At 40.4% G+C, this 18,839-nt stretch overlaps 1 protein-coding gene and 1 long non-coding RNA gene across 4 annotated transcripts in view; both read left to right on the top strand.

The window, feature by feature from the left end:
• Nucleotides 1-1,278, top strand: part of PDHX (pyruvate dehydrogenase complex component X) — a 75,138-nt gene extending 73,860 nt beyond the window's left edge. The window contains exon 12 of one of the 3 annotated variants that reach the window (XR_011467012.1): nucleotides 481-534. Coding sequence is in view for 1 of the 3 variants with exons in the window: in XM_005890897.3 (XP_005890959.2) it covers nucleotides 481-739 (259 nt within the window). In the remaining 2 variants the exon portion in view is untranslated. Of the gene's footprint in view, nucleotides 1-480 lie in introns of all 3 variants that reach the window. The other 2 variants (XR_011467013.1, XM_005890897.3) reach the window with 2 other exon arrangements.
• Nucleotides 1-18,839, top strand: part of LOC138990988 (uncharacterized) — a 426,908-nt gene that overhangs the window by 394,726 nt on the left and 13,343 nt on the right. Inside the window, exon 2 of the long non-coding RNA XR_011467014.1 lies at nucleotides 17,110-17,237. This is a non-coding gene — a long non-coding RNA (uncharacterized lncRNA). The remainder of the gene's footprint in view (nucleotides 1-17,109; nucleotides 17,238-18,839) is intronic.

Raw genomic sequence — 18,839 nt, 5'->3', positions numbered from 1 at the left:
ATTTTTTTATACTATTATAAATGGTATTATTTTAATTTTTTCTAATGAAAGCAACTTGTATATAGATACAAATTTTTACATTGACTTATCTAGTAGTTTAGCTAAATTCGCTTATGTTACTTGTTTATCTGTAGATGCTTAAATTTTCTTTGTACACAGTCAGTTCATGTTCAAACAAAGTTTTATTTCTTTTTTCTAACCCTTATACTCTTCTAGTTCTTTTTTTTTTCTGTTTCTTTTTCTTGCTATATTTCTCTGCCTGGGGTTTACAGTTCAATGCTGAATATATGTTTATATATTAGATAGAGTATTTGTGTGTTGTTACTTGGTTTCTTTTTGATTCTATAGTAAATGGTATTCTTTGTCTTTGGTCTTTGAGTAACTGGGCACAGTTTTTCAGTAAAGTAAAAATGTATGACTCAGGGAAAGGGTTCTTTGGTTAAAGACATACCACCTACAGAGCTTTTTATTTTCCCCTAGTATTTCCAACTTGGGGATGTTTGGCATCGATGAATTTACTGCCGTGATCAACCCTCCTCAGGCCTGCATTTTGGCGGTAGGGAGATTCCGACCTGTGCTGAAGCTCACTCAGGATGAAGAGGGGAATGCCCAGCTGCAGCAACGTCAGCTCATAACGGTCACCATGTCCAGTGACAGCCGGGTGGTAGACGATGAACTGGCCACCAGGTTTCTGGAAAGTTTTAAAGCAAACCTGGAGAATCCTCTCCGACTTGCCTGATCCTCAAAGATAAGAAGTTGGTCTTTGGCTTAGTTAATTGTATTGCTGTTACTGAGAAACATACACTATAGGAGAACAATTAGGTATTTAAGTATGAAGTGGGTGAAATGTTTCACCTTTATTTAAGGTGAAAGAGTTTGACCTGAGTTGTCTTCATTTTCATTTGGGTTTGATCTTGTGGAAGTAAATAATAAACTGTAACTAATAGAAGAATGAAAACATTTGGTTAGTCAGATGCATTTTTAGTTTAACCACTGGTGCTGTACTAAAGGGATGTTAAACTAGATGTAAATTAAATTAGATGTTTGGCTCAGTGGAGCATTTTAGGATATTCGAGGATGTATGATAAACTGTAAAATCAAAAAATTTTAGAACTCTCCCTTAATTGTATTGGAATTAGAAGTGGTCTTCAAAGAGATACCCGTTATTGTAGCAGTGGGACCTCACTTTTACAAGCACTGCTCTAGATATACTTGAACAATTTAATATGTACAGAAGTTTATTCTGGATACTAGTAAATAAATAAGAATCACACTGCATTAGGGGTTGTGGCAACATTATTGAATTTTTTATGTATATAAAGCCATATGTTTTAAAGCGGTTTTTATCAGTCTTATTTTACACTTCCATGACACTGTGAACTTAAAGAAGAATTTTTTAAAAAATTAAAGAAGGAAAAAGAGACCAAAATATTTGTTTTGATAATGAATTATAGTTAAAATATCTAAAACTTCAGAAATAAACTGCTCGCTTACCTTCATACTGAGTTGGAATATATTAAAATAAATCATGCAATTTCCTGCCAAACATCTTAATTTAGTGTTGATTTGAACACAATGTGTTGTTAATACATTTTAATCAAGTTTATATTGTGCAATAAGCTATAAGAAAATATAAACATTTCTATTGTATTTTAAACATTAGGGCACAGAAGTTTAGTACCTTGAAATAGATTAGTAATTTCCCTGGAACAGCTTCAATGAGATCCTACAGAAGGAGAGAAGGAATTTAAAATTACAGTTAACCCTTGAACAACTCAAGGTAGGTAGTGGTGGCCCATGTAGTTGAAAATCTGTGTTTAAGTTTACAGTCAATCCTCGTATCCCTGGTTCTGCATCCGGGAATTCAACCAAATGGGGCTTGGGTTATAGTAGGTACTTAATGAAAAAATTCCATGTGTTAAGTGGACGTGCACAGTTCAAACTCATGTTGTTCCGGGGTCACCTGTAATATGACATTAGGAAAATAATGGATGTGGAATGTAAAACTTCAGAAAGAGTAGAAGAGAAGACCTATCAAGCAGGTGAGAACTATCTTTTTATTCCATTGGTAATATGAAAGTTTGACTACTTCTTGTAAAGGTTAGAAGAACTTATTTTAACAACTCTGCTACAGTTGACAGACTAACTATAACTGGAATTGGATGGATTTAATTTACCAGTGACTACCAGTTACTTGTGGTATAAGTTGTATACTATGACGTGATGAACTACTTACGCTATAACAAAAGAGCTTTCTAAAATAATTAGAGCCCCAGTGTATCAATTGCTAAGATGCTTAATCCAGTTACTCAGCCGTTCTTTAAAAATAGTCTTCAAAACTTTTGTCATGTTAACAGTTATACTAAAAATTGTAACCAAATGCCATTTTCAAAATAACTTTCATAAGTCACATTATTTTCAGTTCATTTTAACTGAAAAAACATTTTTTTCTTCTAATTTTTATATCTAAGGAATAGAGCACAAAGCAGCCGTAAGTCACCCTTGGCCTGGAGTTTTTGCTTTGCAGTGGACTAACACTCTTCTGTAGGCACGTCTGATCGGTAGTCACTACACTGATCTGCAGTCACATCTGTTTCCTGGTAGGTGAAGTGGGTGATGAGACTTGGCCCCGCCTGCCTTTCAGAGCTGTCCTGCCTTCCACAGGAGAGATGCTCCATTAATTCAAGACATTTTAATTCTTCATGGACATCACAGCCAAGCTTTTCCTATAATCAGTTGCTTCTCATGGCTTGAGTTCTCAGCCGTTGATATAGATGCTCATTCATTCTGACTAACAGTGTTTCCCTAATATATCTATACTGCCTAGGTGTATGGAAGGGTCAGAGAAGTAACACTGATTTGAGAAAGAGGTATGGTGTCCTTGCAGAGAAGGCGATGGCACCCGACTCCAGTACTCTTGCCTGGAAAATCCCATGGACAGAGGAGCCTGGTAGGCTGCAGTCCATAGGGTCGCTAAGAGTTGGACACGACTGAGTGACTTCACTTTCATTTTTCACTTTCATGCATTGGAGAAGGAAATGGCAACCCACTCCAGTGTTCTTGCCTGGAGAATCCCAGGGACAGGGGAGCCTGGTGGGCTGCCGTCTATGGGGTCACACAGAGTCGAACACGACTGAAGCAACTTAGCAGCAGCAGCAGCATGGTGTCTTTGATTGGGATGGTTACAGAGAATGAACTATGTGCTATATGAGCAGGCTATCTTCCACATTTTAAATTTATATTTATTTATAGTACTGACAGGATATGAAAATGAAACTTTATACCTATTTTTTTTATCCTTTCTAATTTAAATAAGGGAAATGACCAAAATGTTGAGAAGACTGCTAAAGGAAAGGCAACACATATTCCAGGTAACACTTGGGCATGAAAATATCAGTGAATATTAGAATTGATAAGTCAAAATGGCCCTGCTTCTCCCTGACTGCAACTTGTACTTAACATTTTCAGGCATGGTTTGCTCACTGACTATTTTCTGGCAGATTAAAAGCTTTAGTATGCTGCTGGCCAGACTCTTGAAACATTGCTAAGAAATTGATATGTACTGGTTTGAGTGTACATGTCAAATGGAACTTCTGCTTTCAGATTTTTTTTTTTTTTTTTTTTTCCTTTTGGCATTTTGGACTTAATTTCACACTAAATTGTAAAGGCTAGATATTTGGGCATTATGCTAAAAGTAAACCTAGTTTCCTAACCTTTATTCAAAGATAGGTGGTGCTGTGAGTTAATATATTGTACTGAGAGTATGGGAGAAAAATAAAAATAACAATTCTTAGTTTTCAAGGAAAATTTATCCTCATTACACATTGCATCATGGTCAAGTGAAGTGATGAAATAAAAGAATGAAGTGTGTTGCAGGTAAGAATTAACCATTATTTTAAATGTGACGTGGAAACTTGTTGACTTGTTGACTTTTGGAAAAGGAAATAACAGTGTATAGTCGCTTTCAAGTTAATTTGGCCACAATATATAAGATCCATTGATTAGAGTCTCTGCCAGGTCAGGGGCTTTAACGAACGGAAAACTTAAGAATATTTGACATGTTCATTTGCGGTGGGATGTTATGAATATTTCCTAAAGGAAATCAACCCTGAATATTCATTTTAAGAGCTGATGCTAAAGCTCCAATACTTTCGCTACCTGATGCAAGAGCCAACTCATTGGAAAAGACCCTGATGCTAGGAAGAATTGAGGGCAAGAGGAGAAGGGGTTGACAGAGGATGAGATAGTTGGATGGCATCACTGACTCAATGGACATAAGTTTGAGCAAGCTCTAGGAGACAGGGAAGCCTATGTGCTGCAGTCCATGGGGTCACAAAGTTGGACATGATTTAGTGACTAAACAATAACAGCATTATGAATATGTGGGGTAGGTGTGTGCTATCAGGTAATGCAGTAACAATGATGCAGTTTCCCAGTCCAAAACAGAATCTTTCATGGCCCTCATCACCAGTGTACAAATGGTTAAGATTCTGGTAAGTTACTTACAGCAAATGCTATATATCAGGAGACATTTTGACTTTATAAATGGGAAATGCAACAATCTTCTATTAAAATCATTTAAAATACTTTGATGGATTTTTAAAATTTGTTTTCTAGCATCTGTATTGATTTCAAGAGAAGGGGACTGCTGGGTTTTAAGGAAAGTGGGGTTTGGCTACTTGTAATATTGAAGATACTGTTTAATTGAAATTTAAGGTATAAAGATGTATTTTGAAAAACCATTAGCTTCTGTTAGTAGCAGTCTTTTACTTCTTTGATCACATACAATTTACTTTGACATTTTATCACTTACCAGTTGGTTTTTTTTTAATTTATTTGTCAGTGTCAGTGTTAGGTGCAGCCATGGGATCTTTGATCTTCACTGCAGCAGGCAGTATCTGTAGTCGCAGCATGCAAACTCTGAATTGCGGCAGGTGGGATCTAGTTCCCTGGCCAGGGTTTGAACCCTGAACTGGGAGCTTGGAGTTTTAGCCACTGGAAACCAGGGAAGTTCCTTACCTATATTTTTTGCAACCAATCCAAGCAGCCTTTTCCTTCCTAGCAAAGTGTTAACAGCTACTTTTTAAACCTCTAATTTAACATGTGTGTGGTATATACAGTTAAGAGAAACTTGGGCTTTTATTAAAAGTTGAGAAACTATTAGCAAAATCATTGCTTATTCCTGATTTTTCTTTATTCACACTTAGAGTAATTTATTTTTTCTGAGATTTCTTAGTTTATGAAATTATTACTCCTATAAATAAAAAAAAATGGGTCTTTAAAAGACAAGGCTATTGTGGTCAGATTAAGTTGTATTAGTCATAGCACTTTATAAAGCATGAAGTATTATATAAATATGTTAAATTTTTAATCACATGAATTACACTTGTTCTACACTTCTACTGGCATTTTAGCTATAAGGTGTGTGTGTATGCTTAGTCACTCAGTCGTTTGGACTCTCTCTGACCCCATGGACTGCAGCCCGCCAGGCTCCTCTGTCCATGGGGATTCTCCAGGCAAGAATACTGCAGTGGGGTGCCATTTCCTTCTCCAAGGGATCTTCCCAACCCAGGGATCCAACCCAGGTCTCCCGCATTGCAGGCGGATTCTTTACCGTTTGAGACACCAGGGAAGGTGGTACTTAATAAATTACCATCCTTCTCGGCAGAGCTACTGGTCTTTAGTATATCTTTTCCCACATTTGCATCTTTAAATCAAGAATATTTTAAGCCTCATTTCAACTTTATCTGTAAATTACTGTGCTGTTGGTAAAAAAACCTCATTTCTGTGCCTCAGTATCCTTTTACCTGTAAAGTGAAGAGATAAGAGGGAAAATGAATCACATTTATGGTTATTTATCTTCTTTAATCTTCTCAGTTTTATGAGGTTGGTATATGCTACTTTACGACCATCATTACAAGGCAGACTAGGGAAACAAACTCAGGGATTACATGAGTGGCACTCAGCTCAGAAGTGCCACGGCTGGGATCTGAACCTAGGTCTTTGCAGTGCCCAAGCTCACGCTGCCCACGCTGCAGTGTGTAACCTTCCGGGTCGTGCTACTGCAGCCGGGATAGTTCCGTGTTCAGATTCCACTTGACATTTGCAATAGTTGTTCTCCAGCAGACAGCAAAACTATAGGAGCAGGTAAAAATCAAGTTTTACAGTTTGGTATTTCTAATGGTAAATATCAAGTGAGTTTGTTCTTTCAATGTATTAATTCAAAATGAATGTTAGCAAAGTTGAGGCCAACTCTCTTCATCTTCCAGCACCATGTAGCTCTTCCCATGTTACACAGCTCTCACAGTTAACTAGGTTTCATTACTTAATAAATAACATACTATTTGTGGGTATTTCATTTTGACACCAAAATTAAATTATTATCTATTATTGATGAATTAGCAAGAATATACTTTATCTCAACTGTTAATTAAATACTAATCAAAATAAGAGTTCCAAGGTATTCTCTTTATACTATGCTTTCGTGCAACTTTGGAATGGAAATGGATGCTAAGATTTATAAATGTAGCTGCTTTTGAGAGCAAGCTCTTAAAAAATTTTTCAATTTTAGTCATTTTTTTAGAGAAAACTTGGAGTCATTATTCCTTTCAGCTGAGAGTATATGAGCCTATGAATGGGGCAAAACTGGAAACTTAGTATTCAGTGCGTACAGGTCTTTTGTGTATTTTCTTGTTTCCGGCGTGAGTCATCACAACTTTGGAAAGTATTAGGAGGAATGGCTTCCTAAAAAGCCTTAAAAATGGAAAAACTGGTAAAAATAAATGTTTTAAAAATATCATTTAAGAAATTCTCTACAGGACTCTTATTTTCTAGGCGAAGTGAAGTGAACTGAAAGTCTCTCAGTAGTGTCCGACTCTCTGTGACTCCATGGACAATGCAGTCCATGGGATTCTCCAGGCCAGAATACTGGAGCGCGTAGCCTTCCCTTCTCCAGGGGATCTTCCCAACTCAGGGATCGAACCCAGCTCTCCCGCATTGCAGGCAGATTCTTTACCAGCGGAGCCACAGGGGAAGCCCATTTTCTAGGTAGATACGTCAATATAATTTTCTAATTAACCTACTTAATTTCATTCCCATTAAGATACAGACCTTTTCTTCAAACTATACATATGCTCACCCTGAGCTATTGTAATAGCTAGCTTATTGTGTTTCAGTCATTGTTCTCAGTTTTTAAATGTAAATACTGTTAACTCAAGTTTCATCACAGTCTCGTAAAGTCAGTATTCATATTATCAGCATTTCACTAAAGACATGTTGAGTAACTTCAGTGACCGGATTCAAGACAGGCAGCTTGGTCTTAGAGCCTCATAAGAGATTCCTCTGTCAAAAAATATCAATTTAGCAGTAAATCCTGGAGGTTAGCACATTATAAAGACTTACGAGTCGGGAAAATGCCTGTTAGCGTAGTGAAAACGGACTTCGCGGTACCACCTGCCACAGGACTATAGAAATAAGAATATTACAAAAATAAATCTGTAGCTAAAGCCACAGCAATCTTACTGTCCTCTGGATTTTAACAGTAATGAATGATATATTCCTTTAACCTTCTGATTCAGGAGTGGTGGTAGGTGGTAGATGGATTAATAATTAAGGGTCCACCAGAAAAACAGCTCGGGTTCTTAATTAGGGGGCAAGTCATTAGCTGAGGACCAAAAAGTTCTTTAGTTTTGCTATGAGATAGCAAGCTATGGGAAAAGAAATGTCTAATAATTTTTTTAACTTAATAAATGTCTTTGTGGTTGAAAGGACAAGCTCTTCTTTCTGTGGAGAGCTTGGTACATAGAAATAGCTCCTTGATTTTCCCCAGCTTGTTTTGCAAGCGTATCTTGAATGTGTTTTTCCTTGAAGTGTATTGCCTCTCCACCTTCATCTTTACCATCACCAATGCAGTTATTAATTTGTAAAATATAACACAAGGCTCGTATCTTGTAGGGTGTCAGGCTGATTGAGTTTCTCCCACTCGTCATCCCTTGCCATCCCTCTGTGTCAGTCTGACCTTTACCTACCAAACACATTCCTATTTTAAGGACCTGGGGAATCTTGTTGGAGCAGTTCTGTACCTAGGTTTCAAGAACATACCGATTAAGTAAAAGCATTACCATTTGTCAGGACTAGCCTATAATATTGTGTTTTCTCTAAGATATTCTGAGGCCAGTTTCCCTTTTATGGTGGGTAAATATGTGAACATTTTTGTGATGGTAGCATTGACTCATCTTTTATTAGGAGGTCAGAAAGATCTTGTTGTGCTTTTTATATTTTCAATATTGCAAGACATTCAAAAGCAGTTTACCTGAAGACCCCTTATCTGCATCAGTTGTGTTTTTTTCATAATTGAAAAATTACACTTTAATTGGATGACTCTTGAGCAGAAGTTTCTGCCACCTGGTACTCAGATAAAAAGAATAGATATTTGGTGGACTTTTGCTTCTTTGTATTTAAAGAAAAATTAACAAATTAGAGGGGGGAATAAGATTGTGACAAATGGAAAAGTACTCGTGTATTGAATAGATTCATGGACTAGGACACACAAGCAGCATGGACAGTCAGAAATCTGATTTGATTAGGGACACATTTTGTTAAAACTTTAAATTTCATTGCAGTTTCCCCCAGCACTGAAGGAAACTCCTTAGTGGTGAGTGTTAGCTATTGGCATTGGCCTGAAGTTTCAAAACAAGATTACCAAGCAACAGAATTTTTAAAATTTCTATACATCTTTTTGATGCATGAGTGCTGCATGCTAAGTCGCTTTAGTCGTGTACGACTCTTTGTGACCCCATGGACTGTAACCCTCCAGTTACAATCCTCTGTTCATGGGGATTCTCCAAGCAAGAATACCGGATCTTGGCACTCCCTACTCCAGGGGATCTTCCCGACCCAGGGATGGAACCCCACATCTCTTACGTCTCCTGCATTAGCAGGCGGGTTCTTTACCACTAGCACCAGCTTGGTTTGATAATTGCATTTTATTTCACCTTTAGAAAGATATGTTTAAACCATCAGATCAGATCAGATCAGATCACTCGCTCAGTCGTGTCTGACTCTTCGCGACCCCGTGAATCGCAGCACGCCAGGCCTCCCTGTCCAACACCAACTCCCGGAGTTCACTGAGACCCACGTCCATCGAGTCAGTGATGCCATCCAGCCATCTCATCCTCTGTCATCCCCTTCTCCTCCTGCCCCCAAACCCTCCCAGCATCAGAGTCTTTTCCAATGAGTCAACTCTCTGCATGAGGTGGCCAAAGTACTGGAGTTTCAGCTTCAGCATCATTCCTTCTAAAGAAATCCCAGGGCTGATCTCCTTCAGAATGGACTGGTTGGATCTCCTTGCAGTCCAAGGGACTCTCAAGAGGCTTCTCCAACACCACAGTTCAAAAGCATCAATTCTTCAGCACTCAGCCTTCTTCACAGTCCAACTCTCACATCCATACATGACCACAGGAAAAACCATAGCCTTGACTAGACGGACCTTTGTTGGCAAAGTAATGTCTCTGCTTTTGAATATGCTGTCTAGGTTGGTCATAACTTTCCTTCCAAGGAGTAAGCATCTTTTAATTTCATGGCAGCAGTCACCATCTGCAGTGATTTTGGAGCCCAGAAAAATAAAGTCTGACACTGTTTCCACTGTTTCCCCATCTATTTCCCATGAAGCAGTGACAAAATGTATAAGAAGTCATGATGTTTGTGTACACTTTGCTTGGTGAAAGCTGGAGATGCTCACTGACCCTTGTGTACCAAATATGTTCCAAATTTGACAAAAAGATCAAACTCCTGGTTTACTACTTCGACACCTCTACCCACCTGTCCTCTGCTCCCAAGGAGACATTAATGTGGATTCAAAGGGAAGAACATTCGTTAGGCCATGGTGTCCAGACTGCCTGCCATCAGTTAGAATTCTCCCTTATTTTTCCACATGGCAGGTGTGGTCAGGTCAGCCTAAAGCTGTCCCTACTTGGAAGACAGCCTCCTTAGGAGGGGCCGAATTAGGCAGATTCACTTACTTGCTTCGCATCTTCGGGAAAATCTCTTTTCCTTTTGACTTATGTTCTTGTCCAGTTCACTGTGTACTTCTTGACTGGGGAATGGTAAACTGAAGGGCTGAGATATGGGCGTGGACCTATAGGATAGAAGGCGCAGAAGCCGTTCAACCTGTTTTTGTTCTTGGCTTAGGCCACAGTGCGCTGGTGAATGTTTGAACAGCCAGCTCTATGGAAAATATGTATATACATATATAATCAAAAGTGAGTCTATTAAAAATTTTACTGATACATAAAAGACAATATAAACAATTTGCAGATTTAATAGAATATACAATGTCATTAAATACAAATGCAGTTCAGTTAAGTTGCTCAGTCGTGTCTGACTCTTTGCAAATGCAGCATGGAATGCAGCATGCCAGGCCTCCCTATCCATCACCAACTCCTGGAGCTTGCTCAAATTCATGCCCATCGAGTAGTGATGCTATCCAACCATCTCATTCTCTGTTATTTTCTCCTGCCTTCAATCTTTCCCAGCATAAGGGTCTTTTCTAATGAGTCAGTTTTTCACATCAGGTGGCCAAAGTATTGGAGTTTCAGCATCAGTCCTTCCAATGAACATTCAGGACTGATTTCCTTTAGGATTGACTGGTTTGATCTCCTTGCAGTCCAAGAGAATCTCAAGAGTCTTCTCCAACACCACAGTTCAAAAGCATCAATTCTTCATTGCTCAGCTTTCTTTATGGTCCAGCTCTCACATCCATACATGACTACTGGAAAAACCATAGCTTTGACTAAATGGACCTTTGTTGGCAAAGTAATGTCTTTGCTTTTTAATGTGCTGTCTAGGTGGGTCATAGCTTTTATTCCAAGGAGCAAGTGTCTTTAATTTCATGGCTGCAGTCACCATCTGTAGTGATTTTGGAGCTCACGAAAATGAAGTCTGTCGCTGTTTGCATTGTTTCCCCATCTATTTGCCATGAAGTGATGGGACCGGATGCTATGATCTTCATTTTTTGAATGTTGAGCTTTAAGACAGCTTTTTCACTCTCCTCTTTCGCTTTCATCAAGAGGCTCTTTAGTTCTTCTTTGCTTTCTGCCATAAGGGTGGTGTCATCTGCATATCTGAGGTTGTTGATATATCTCCTGGCAATCTTGATTCCAGCTTGTGCTTCAAATACAGTACATGTATAAATACAGTAAGAATTCAATAAAAGTATACAGTTGACATACAGAACATACAGTACTCTTTATTGTGAATTTCATATAGCTCAGTGATTCTCAGTGAATGCTTTGGTTGAATGCAGTTGATGAATAAGTGGTTCCCAACATGAATGTTGGTTGATGTTTTTCTTAGCATGAAAGAGTAAGGTGAAGGACTTCCCTTCTGGTCCAGTGGTTAAAAGTCCATGCTTCCACTGCAGGGGGTATGTGTGATCTCACACGCTGCGTGGCATGGCCAAAAAAAAACAAACGAGTTAAGGTGATAGTTAAAACAACAAAGATGTCATATTTTGGAATTTGTCAATAAAGAGAGTAACATGTTTTCCAAAATCAGATAATTTTTAAATACTTATTAGCATTTCGTCAAATTTTGTGCTATTCACAATGTACCAGCTACAAGCATGACATATTTTTAAGTTTAATCTGCATTATTTGCATTTTTCCATCACTTTCTTAAGTCTAGAGATAGCAATATATCAATTTCCAGTTTTTTAGCATTTGCTGATCTCCACAATAAAATGTTCTAATCTCAAGCTACCAATGTGTTGTCACTGACAGTGGAGTTGGGAAGAAATGCATGGCTCTGTGCCATTTTATTGCATTTCCCACCAGTGTATAGACAACCGATGTAAAAACCTCAAGAACATAGGGAACAGTTAAATGTAGTAAGTGATTAGGGCATAATGAACTTTGCATATTAGCTATGGTTTTGATATAATTTACTAGTGGCTTGGTGTTAAAAAAAAAAGTCCACCTGCCAATGCAGGAGACCCAAGAGACATGGGTTCACTCTCTGGGTCAGGAAGATCCCCTAGTATGTGAAATGGCAACTCACTCCAGTATTCTTGCCTGGGAAGTCCCATGGCATTCATGGAGTCACAAAGAGTTAGATATGACTGAGCACACACACATGTAATAGTAACTTTATATAATCTAACTTTGATAAATGTTTGCAAAAGTGCCTGAAAATTATAAACAGTTGGCTTTGGCAAGCTGGTACAAGCCATCTTCAGCACACCACTGACCTTACCCTTTCCAACTCAAATCTGTGGTTCCCTAATACCAAGAATGCTGGGGACAGGAGAAGACATGCCGGTATGCCATGCTTTTTAAAGTACAGAGTCCAGGGCCCCACCCCTGGAGATAAGTCTGAGATGAGACTTGAAACTATAGAACGAAACCATACCTCCCCAGGTGATTGTGATGTGTGACCAGATTTAAGAACTATTCCTCTGGCACGAGTGCCTACAGTTCAAGCCAGCTCACCAGGATCCATCATGTCAGGGTTTGCAGCAGGAGTCCCATTAACAGTCGTGTCTGCTTTTGCCTCACCTTGTTCTCTGCTCCTTCATTATGTCCCTTTAGAATCTTCTGGTGGAGAGAGGAGAAAGCATGGAGGCCAAGGAGAATGAGTTCTTGTGTTTAGGATCCTGGGGCTCAGCCACTTTTCCTACTACTGTTAACACAGGGAATCTTGGCTAGCACCCCTGTGGATCATACAGAAGTAGATTCTACCCCACTTTCTCAGTTCCTGACTAGAAATCAAGACTCTTAGAAAATACTGGAAAAGCAGAACTAGATATGAAAGGCTGTGGGCTAATTAGTTGGAACTGACTCATGGGTAAGTTCTATCGCCTATAGCCCATATTTTCATGTCTTTGTTTAGTAAACCTTAGCAGCAAAGCTCGATTGGCTCTTGTGTTGGTGTGTAGGCTATTCAACAAATGTAAGAGAACAGTAGCTTCCATCCTTTTTTGAAATTAATTCATGAAAACCTGAAATTAGAACACAGGAAGTGGGGAATGATGTCATCTTTTCAAAAGGACTTTTGCTTTATGAAAAGCAGAAAGTCACCTAAAAAATACCCTTCAGATAATTTTATTTATTTTTTGTGTGTGTAATAAAGTTTTATTAAAGTATAAAGGAGATAGAGAAAGCTTCTGACATAGACATCAGAAGGGGGCAGAAAGAGTACCCCCCTTCAGATAATTTTAAATGGTGCTTGCAAAATCCTGATACATTGTATTGTAGAAATACTCCTATTGCATTAAACAGACTAAACCTATATTCATTGTGCAGTACCCAGAACCTGTGTTCTTGTGTGTGTGTGTGTGTGTGTGTGTGCACGTTCAGTCGTGTACAACTCTTTGCAATCCCATGAGCTCTCCAGGCTCTTCTGTCCATGAAATTTTCCAGACAAGAATACTGGAGTGGGTTGCCATTTCCTACGCCAGGGGATCTTCCCAACCCAGGGATCCAGCCTGCCTGTCATGTCTCCCTACACTGGCAGGTGGGTTCCTCTACCACTAGCACCACCTGGGAAGCCCCTGTCTTGTTATAATTGTGCAATAGAAAGTACGGGCCAATTGGGACAGAGTTGGGGAGAGAATTGGGGAATTACATACTATCCTAAGTGTCTTTGGCAACAGTCAAAACACTAAAACCTTTTTCTTTGCTAGACTGAGAGTAATTTGCAGGCAACAGGCGTGAGCCAGCAATTTTGAAACTGCTTTTGTCCCTGTAACACATCCTGGCCAGTGAAATTACTCATGAGAATTAAGGAACCTTCGCTTGAGTGAAAGTTTTAAATTCTTGAAATGTCCATCATAAAGCATATATATAGGGGGAAAATCTATGGGTTGTGGAGCAGAAAGCCCAATGCATGAAATCAGATAAACCTAAAGTTGCATAGACTCATAAAATTCTATTGTTTATTTAACCACTTTACCCAGAATTTCTCATGGAAAATTTTAAAAGCCAGTTCCCCGGGATGGAGGGGGGGGATCTTTCAGGGTTCATTAGAAGTCAGATCGTTTTCCTGAGCAATTTCCAAGTCTTCTGATGAGCTTTAAGTACATTAGTGCATATGAGCTATGCTACAGATGGAAGCAAAAATAGGAGATGATTAGGGCTTGAGTTTTTATTTTTTATTTTTTTTAAGTAATGACATTGCTATCTAAAAGCTTCCTTAAACTCTGTGAATGTATAATTTCAAAGGGAGAATGTCTAACTTGATACGACAGGCAGGCTGCTGTTGGACGTGGAGAACAGAGGTTGGAAAGAGAAGCACGCAAAGCATGAGGTTTGTTTTACTAATTTTCTAGTAGTGCTTCACGTCTGTGCCGAGACCATTTACTCTTACTGTCTTCTACCTTAGCTGCTCTGACCTGGAAACCTGTAATAGTCTGTGCAGCAGCATGCTCATGACACAAAGGGAACCAGCAGATCTGACCCCTTTCCTGTCCCCTACCTCCTCCCCTGGGCTTCCCAGGCGGCACTAGTGGTAGACAACCCACCAATGCAGGAGACGCAAGAGACCCAGGTTCCATCCCTGGGCTGGGAAGATATCCAGAGGAAGGCATGGCGACCCGCTCCAGTATGCTTGTCTGGAGAATCCAATGGACAGAGGAGCCTGGTGGGCTACAGTCCATGGGGTTGTGGAGTCGGACATGACTGCAGGGACTTAGCCCACAGCATGCACACACCTCTTTCCCTATCCTTGTCTATCTGACAGGTCGCATGTGAGGCTTCCTGACTCATGTCTCTGCCCCTGGGCACCCACTATCTTCCTATCTACAAGTGCCATTTACATTGCTCTTTGCCACCTGGATCCCTCATGTCATGACCTTATGCAAAGAGATCCTGTTCCAGGGAGGCTTCCAGGATGATCACCACCCTGTAACCCTCTGCAGACCAGACTACAGAACAAGCACCGCTGAGCCTAAGGTCACTGCTGTAGGTGGAGGGGTAGGCTGATGCCCTGAACTGGCACTAACTCCTGACTAGCCTCTGCATACTCTGTATGCTGTCCCTGGGGCCAAGAAGCAATGCCAGATGGAGCTAATTGGCACAGAATCTGACTTTCAAGAAACAGAGCCCTTCCTGACCTGCCCATGACTTTCTAGCCTCTCCCTTAATCATGTCCCTCTGCTGCATCCACGTGGATCCATCTGTTGTTTGGCCTCTCCCAAAATGACCACTACTTGCCTTTTAAAATAAGGTTCAGATCAAGCATCACTTCTTGGCTTTGGGATGTATTCTGGAATCTTCTAGATAGAGTCAAACAGCCCTCAGCACACCTATAAATGCCTTGTGGATCTTGCTTTATGACACTTCTAGCTTTATCTAATCATGACCTTTCTTATTTGTCATATTGTGAGCTTCCTAAAAGCAGACCATGTTTGTTCAACTCTTATCTCCCGCACCGAACAAAAATGCCTGACATATAGTAATTCTTCAACTAGTGGTTGAATGAATGAATGACCTGTTGCATGCCTGGGAATTAAAATGAATGAATATGAAGAGAGGAAAGAAAGAAAAAAGATTGTCTCTGAGTTCAACTCTTAAAGAATTCTAACACCATCCTGTGACCTGTGCGAGTGACCCCCGTCTGTGATTGATGCGGGCTGGCAGTCTGACAACATGTGACTCAAGTATTCCTAGGAATATAAAGCCTTGAGAGAGGGCAAACATACCAGTCAGGAAGAGCTTGAAACAAAAATTATCGTTAAACAAACACTGAGGGAGAGCTGTCTTTGGTAAGAAATAATGCCATAAGAATGCCTCAGGATTCAGAACAAATAAATCTAGATAAAGAAGAGATTGTATCAAAAGGAAACCTATTTTATTAAATGGAAAGGTAAGACGGGTGATTCATAGCTCTCCTGGGTTAACAAAGTCCAGCAGGTAAATCAATGACATGGTAGTAAAAAATCTACAGCTGCTTAATACAGAGTGCTTTTGGCTCAGGGGAAGAGAGGTGTTTCATTCAGCTTGACAGCATGTATGCCACATAGCCGTTTGGTTGATAAGGTCAAAGAAAGTATCTCTATACTTTCCAAGTTGATGGTAGTACTTATCAAAGACCACTTAACAGCCTAAAGCTGCATAAAACAGCGTAGTTGTGTTGGTTTCCCCCAAAAGGTCATGTGTAACTCGTGGATGTGCTATGTTGCATAAGGACAGCTGTAACCAGAGTTATGTGTCGTTCCCAGCCCAGCCCCACCCTGCTCCAAGAGGATTAATGATGGAAAAAACCTGAAGGGCACAGAAGCAACACTCATTTTAATGAAACTGTTCTGTAGTCATTAAGCATTGAAAAGAGGCTGAATTCAGGATCTCTCGGGCCATAGTGCTATATATAGTGCTATAGAATCAAGATAGTATTACAGATTTCATCAGTATCATTCTGCAGTGAATTGGCAAGAACTTTCCTGGTAGAGAGTCTTGTAGGGTTTGGGGTTCTTACTGAACCTGTTTTTAGAAATGGTCAAGCATGTTATCTTTTCCTCTGCAAAGATCTTGCTGGACTGGTGTTGGGCTCAGTGAAAGACACTTGCTTTTGAGGAACCTAAAGCTGGGAGTCCAGGGCAGTCAGAACCTCAGTGGCTTTGTTTGAAAGACCACTGCTGCTGCTGCTGCTGCTGCTGCTAAGTCTCTTCAGTCGTGTCTGACTCTGTGCGACCCCATAGACGGCCTCCTACCAGGCTCCTCTGTCCCTGGGATTCTCCAGGCAAGAACACTGGAGTGGGGCTTATTTTTCTAAAGTAGTCTTGAAACTGGCTCTCTTTGGTCTGGCCTCTTGTGTTCCCTCATCCAATATCATTTGACTATTTCAATGCACTAATAGGTGGCAAAGAGATCCCAAGCTGATCGATGTTTTTTTTTTTTTTTTAATGATTTTAGGCTTTACTGCCAGGATCATCCCAATTTACACCATTGCCATGAAGTGCTTGTTTGTCTATGGTGATGTGTGCACTAAATAATGCAGGGAAATCTGGCAGGTGGTAGGTAGAGAGAGCAGGCACTGGCTACCTTTCCTGTTGGCTCTTTGTTCATGCTGTTGACTTTCAGGTAGACTGTCATCTTCACCCTTCTTCTCTCACCTAAGCATGTGAAAAGGAAGTTGAGACCTCTGATCTGCCTGTTATCCTGTATCCATGGTGGTTACAAGCACTTACCTTAGAGCCAGACTGCCTGAGTTCCTACCCCAACTCCACTGCTGCTGTGTGACACAGGGTAAGCTGCTCAACCTCTCTCTGACTTGCTCCCATCTGAAAAACCCGGGGTCATCATTATACCTTCCTCATAGGGTTCTGGAGAGGATTAAATGACTTAATATTTGTGAAGTACTTGAGTGTTAGGTACTGTTATTTTTAAGCCCCCTTGGCATGCAGATTCTCAGCTCTTCACCCTTGCAATTCCACACGTAGAACTTATAGCTGAAAGAGGTAGGTCTGGTTGTTCCCCTTTTTTAATAAAGGAGAAAACTTAAATCCAAAGAACAGACAGAACTTTTCCCAAAGTCACATGGCTGTTAGGGATAGGGGGAGGTCAAGCATTTGAGCTCTGCCAATTAAGGCATCTTTTTAGTGGTCCGTGGTTTGTGGGCAGTGAGAGGATCAGATTTCCATATAGCAAGCTGGCTATTTCTCAGATGAACTAGTCTTATCTGCTTAGGCTTTCTGAATGGGCATAAAGGGGATGACTTTATAGTTTAAGAACATAATGCCCAAGTCAGTGTGCAAACTCAGGAGGAGACACAAGGATTTCAGAGGACGAAATTACAAATAGCCAGGGGCCAGAATGCCCCTATTTAGAGGGCCCTGGGACTCTGGTGGGAACTGATGACTTTATGGTGACCAAGGGGGGCTGCACAGGAGGAGGGGGAAGTGGATTTGCCAGCCAGGACTTAAAAAAGAAGAGACCTGTGGTTCATAAACCTATTCAGTTGGGCGGCCAGGCAGTAAAATGGGCATCTTTTATTATATAATCCACTCTCACACAGTACCAACATAATATTCTCACCATCGCTCCCCCAAGATCCTGACTGTCCTTATCAACCAGACAGAGTAGGGCCCCTCTTGACTGCCTCTTCTGCCTCCTCCCCTCATTGGCTCCTTCTTGATCACCCTTAACATCAATTTCATTGTGACTGAACCTCAGTCTAAAGATCAGGATGAAGCAGTGTGAACTGCCATGATAGGAAAGAAAGAAAAGTCACCCTTTGGATAACACTAGTCCACAGGCTTAAGTTGCCATGGTTACAAAGGTTATGCTTTTGTGGAGGGGGAGGAGGGGGAGGGGGGCAGCTGTCAACCTTGCTGGTCAAGTGGTCTCCCAGAGCCAGGGACACAGGGTCACCCCCAGGATGAGGAGGAGAGCTCCTCTCCAAGTCTGCAGAGCACACGCTTGCTTTATTTTTTCCTATTCTTTTTAAAAATTTGTATTTATTTAAAACAGACTTTTGGACTCAGTGGGAGAAGGAGAGGGTGGGATTATTTGAGTGAATAGCATTGAAACATATACATTACCATATGTGAAACAGATGACCAATGCGAGTTTGCTGTATGATGCAGGGCACCCAAAGCCAGAGCTCTGTGACAACCTGGAGAGATCGGGTGGGGAGGGAGGTGGCAGGGGGGTTCAGAATGGGTGAACACATGTACACCTATGGCCGATTCATATTGATGTATGGCAAAAACCATCACAATATTGTAAAGTAATTTTTGTTGCATCAAGATAGATTCTTCAATCACCTGAAGGGTGAGGATAACTTACTGTTGTTTATCTCTTGGGTTCTCAGGAACTGGCAGTTACCACATGTTGTCAGTTAATTAC

Source organism: Bos mutus, chromosome 15 (assembly GCF_027580195.1).
Source record: "Bos mutus isolate GX-2022 chromosome 15, NWIPB_WYAK_1.1, whole genome shotgun sequence".
In the NCBI taxonomy this organism is placed as follows: domain Eukaryota; kingdom Metazoa; phylum Chordata; class Mammalia; order Artiodactyla; family Bovidae; genus Bos; species Bos mutus.
This window is presented reverse-complemented; position numbering and strand designations above follow the sequence as displayed.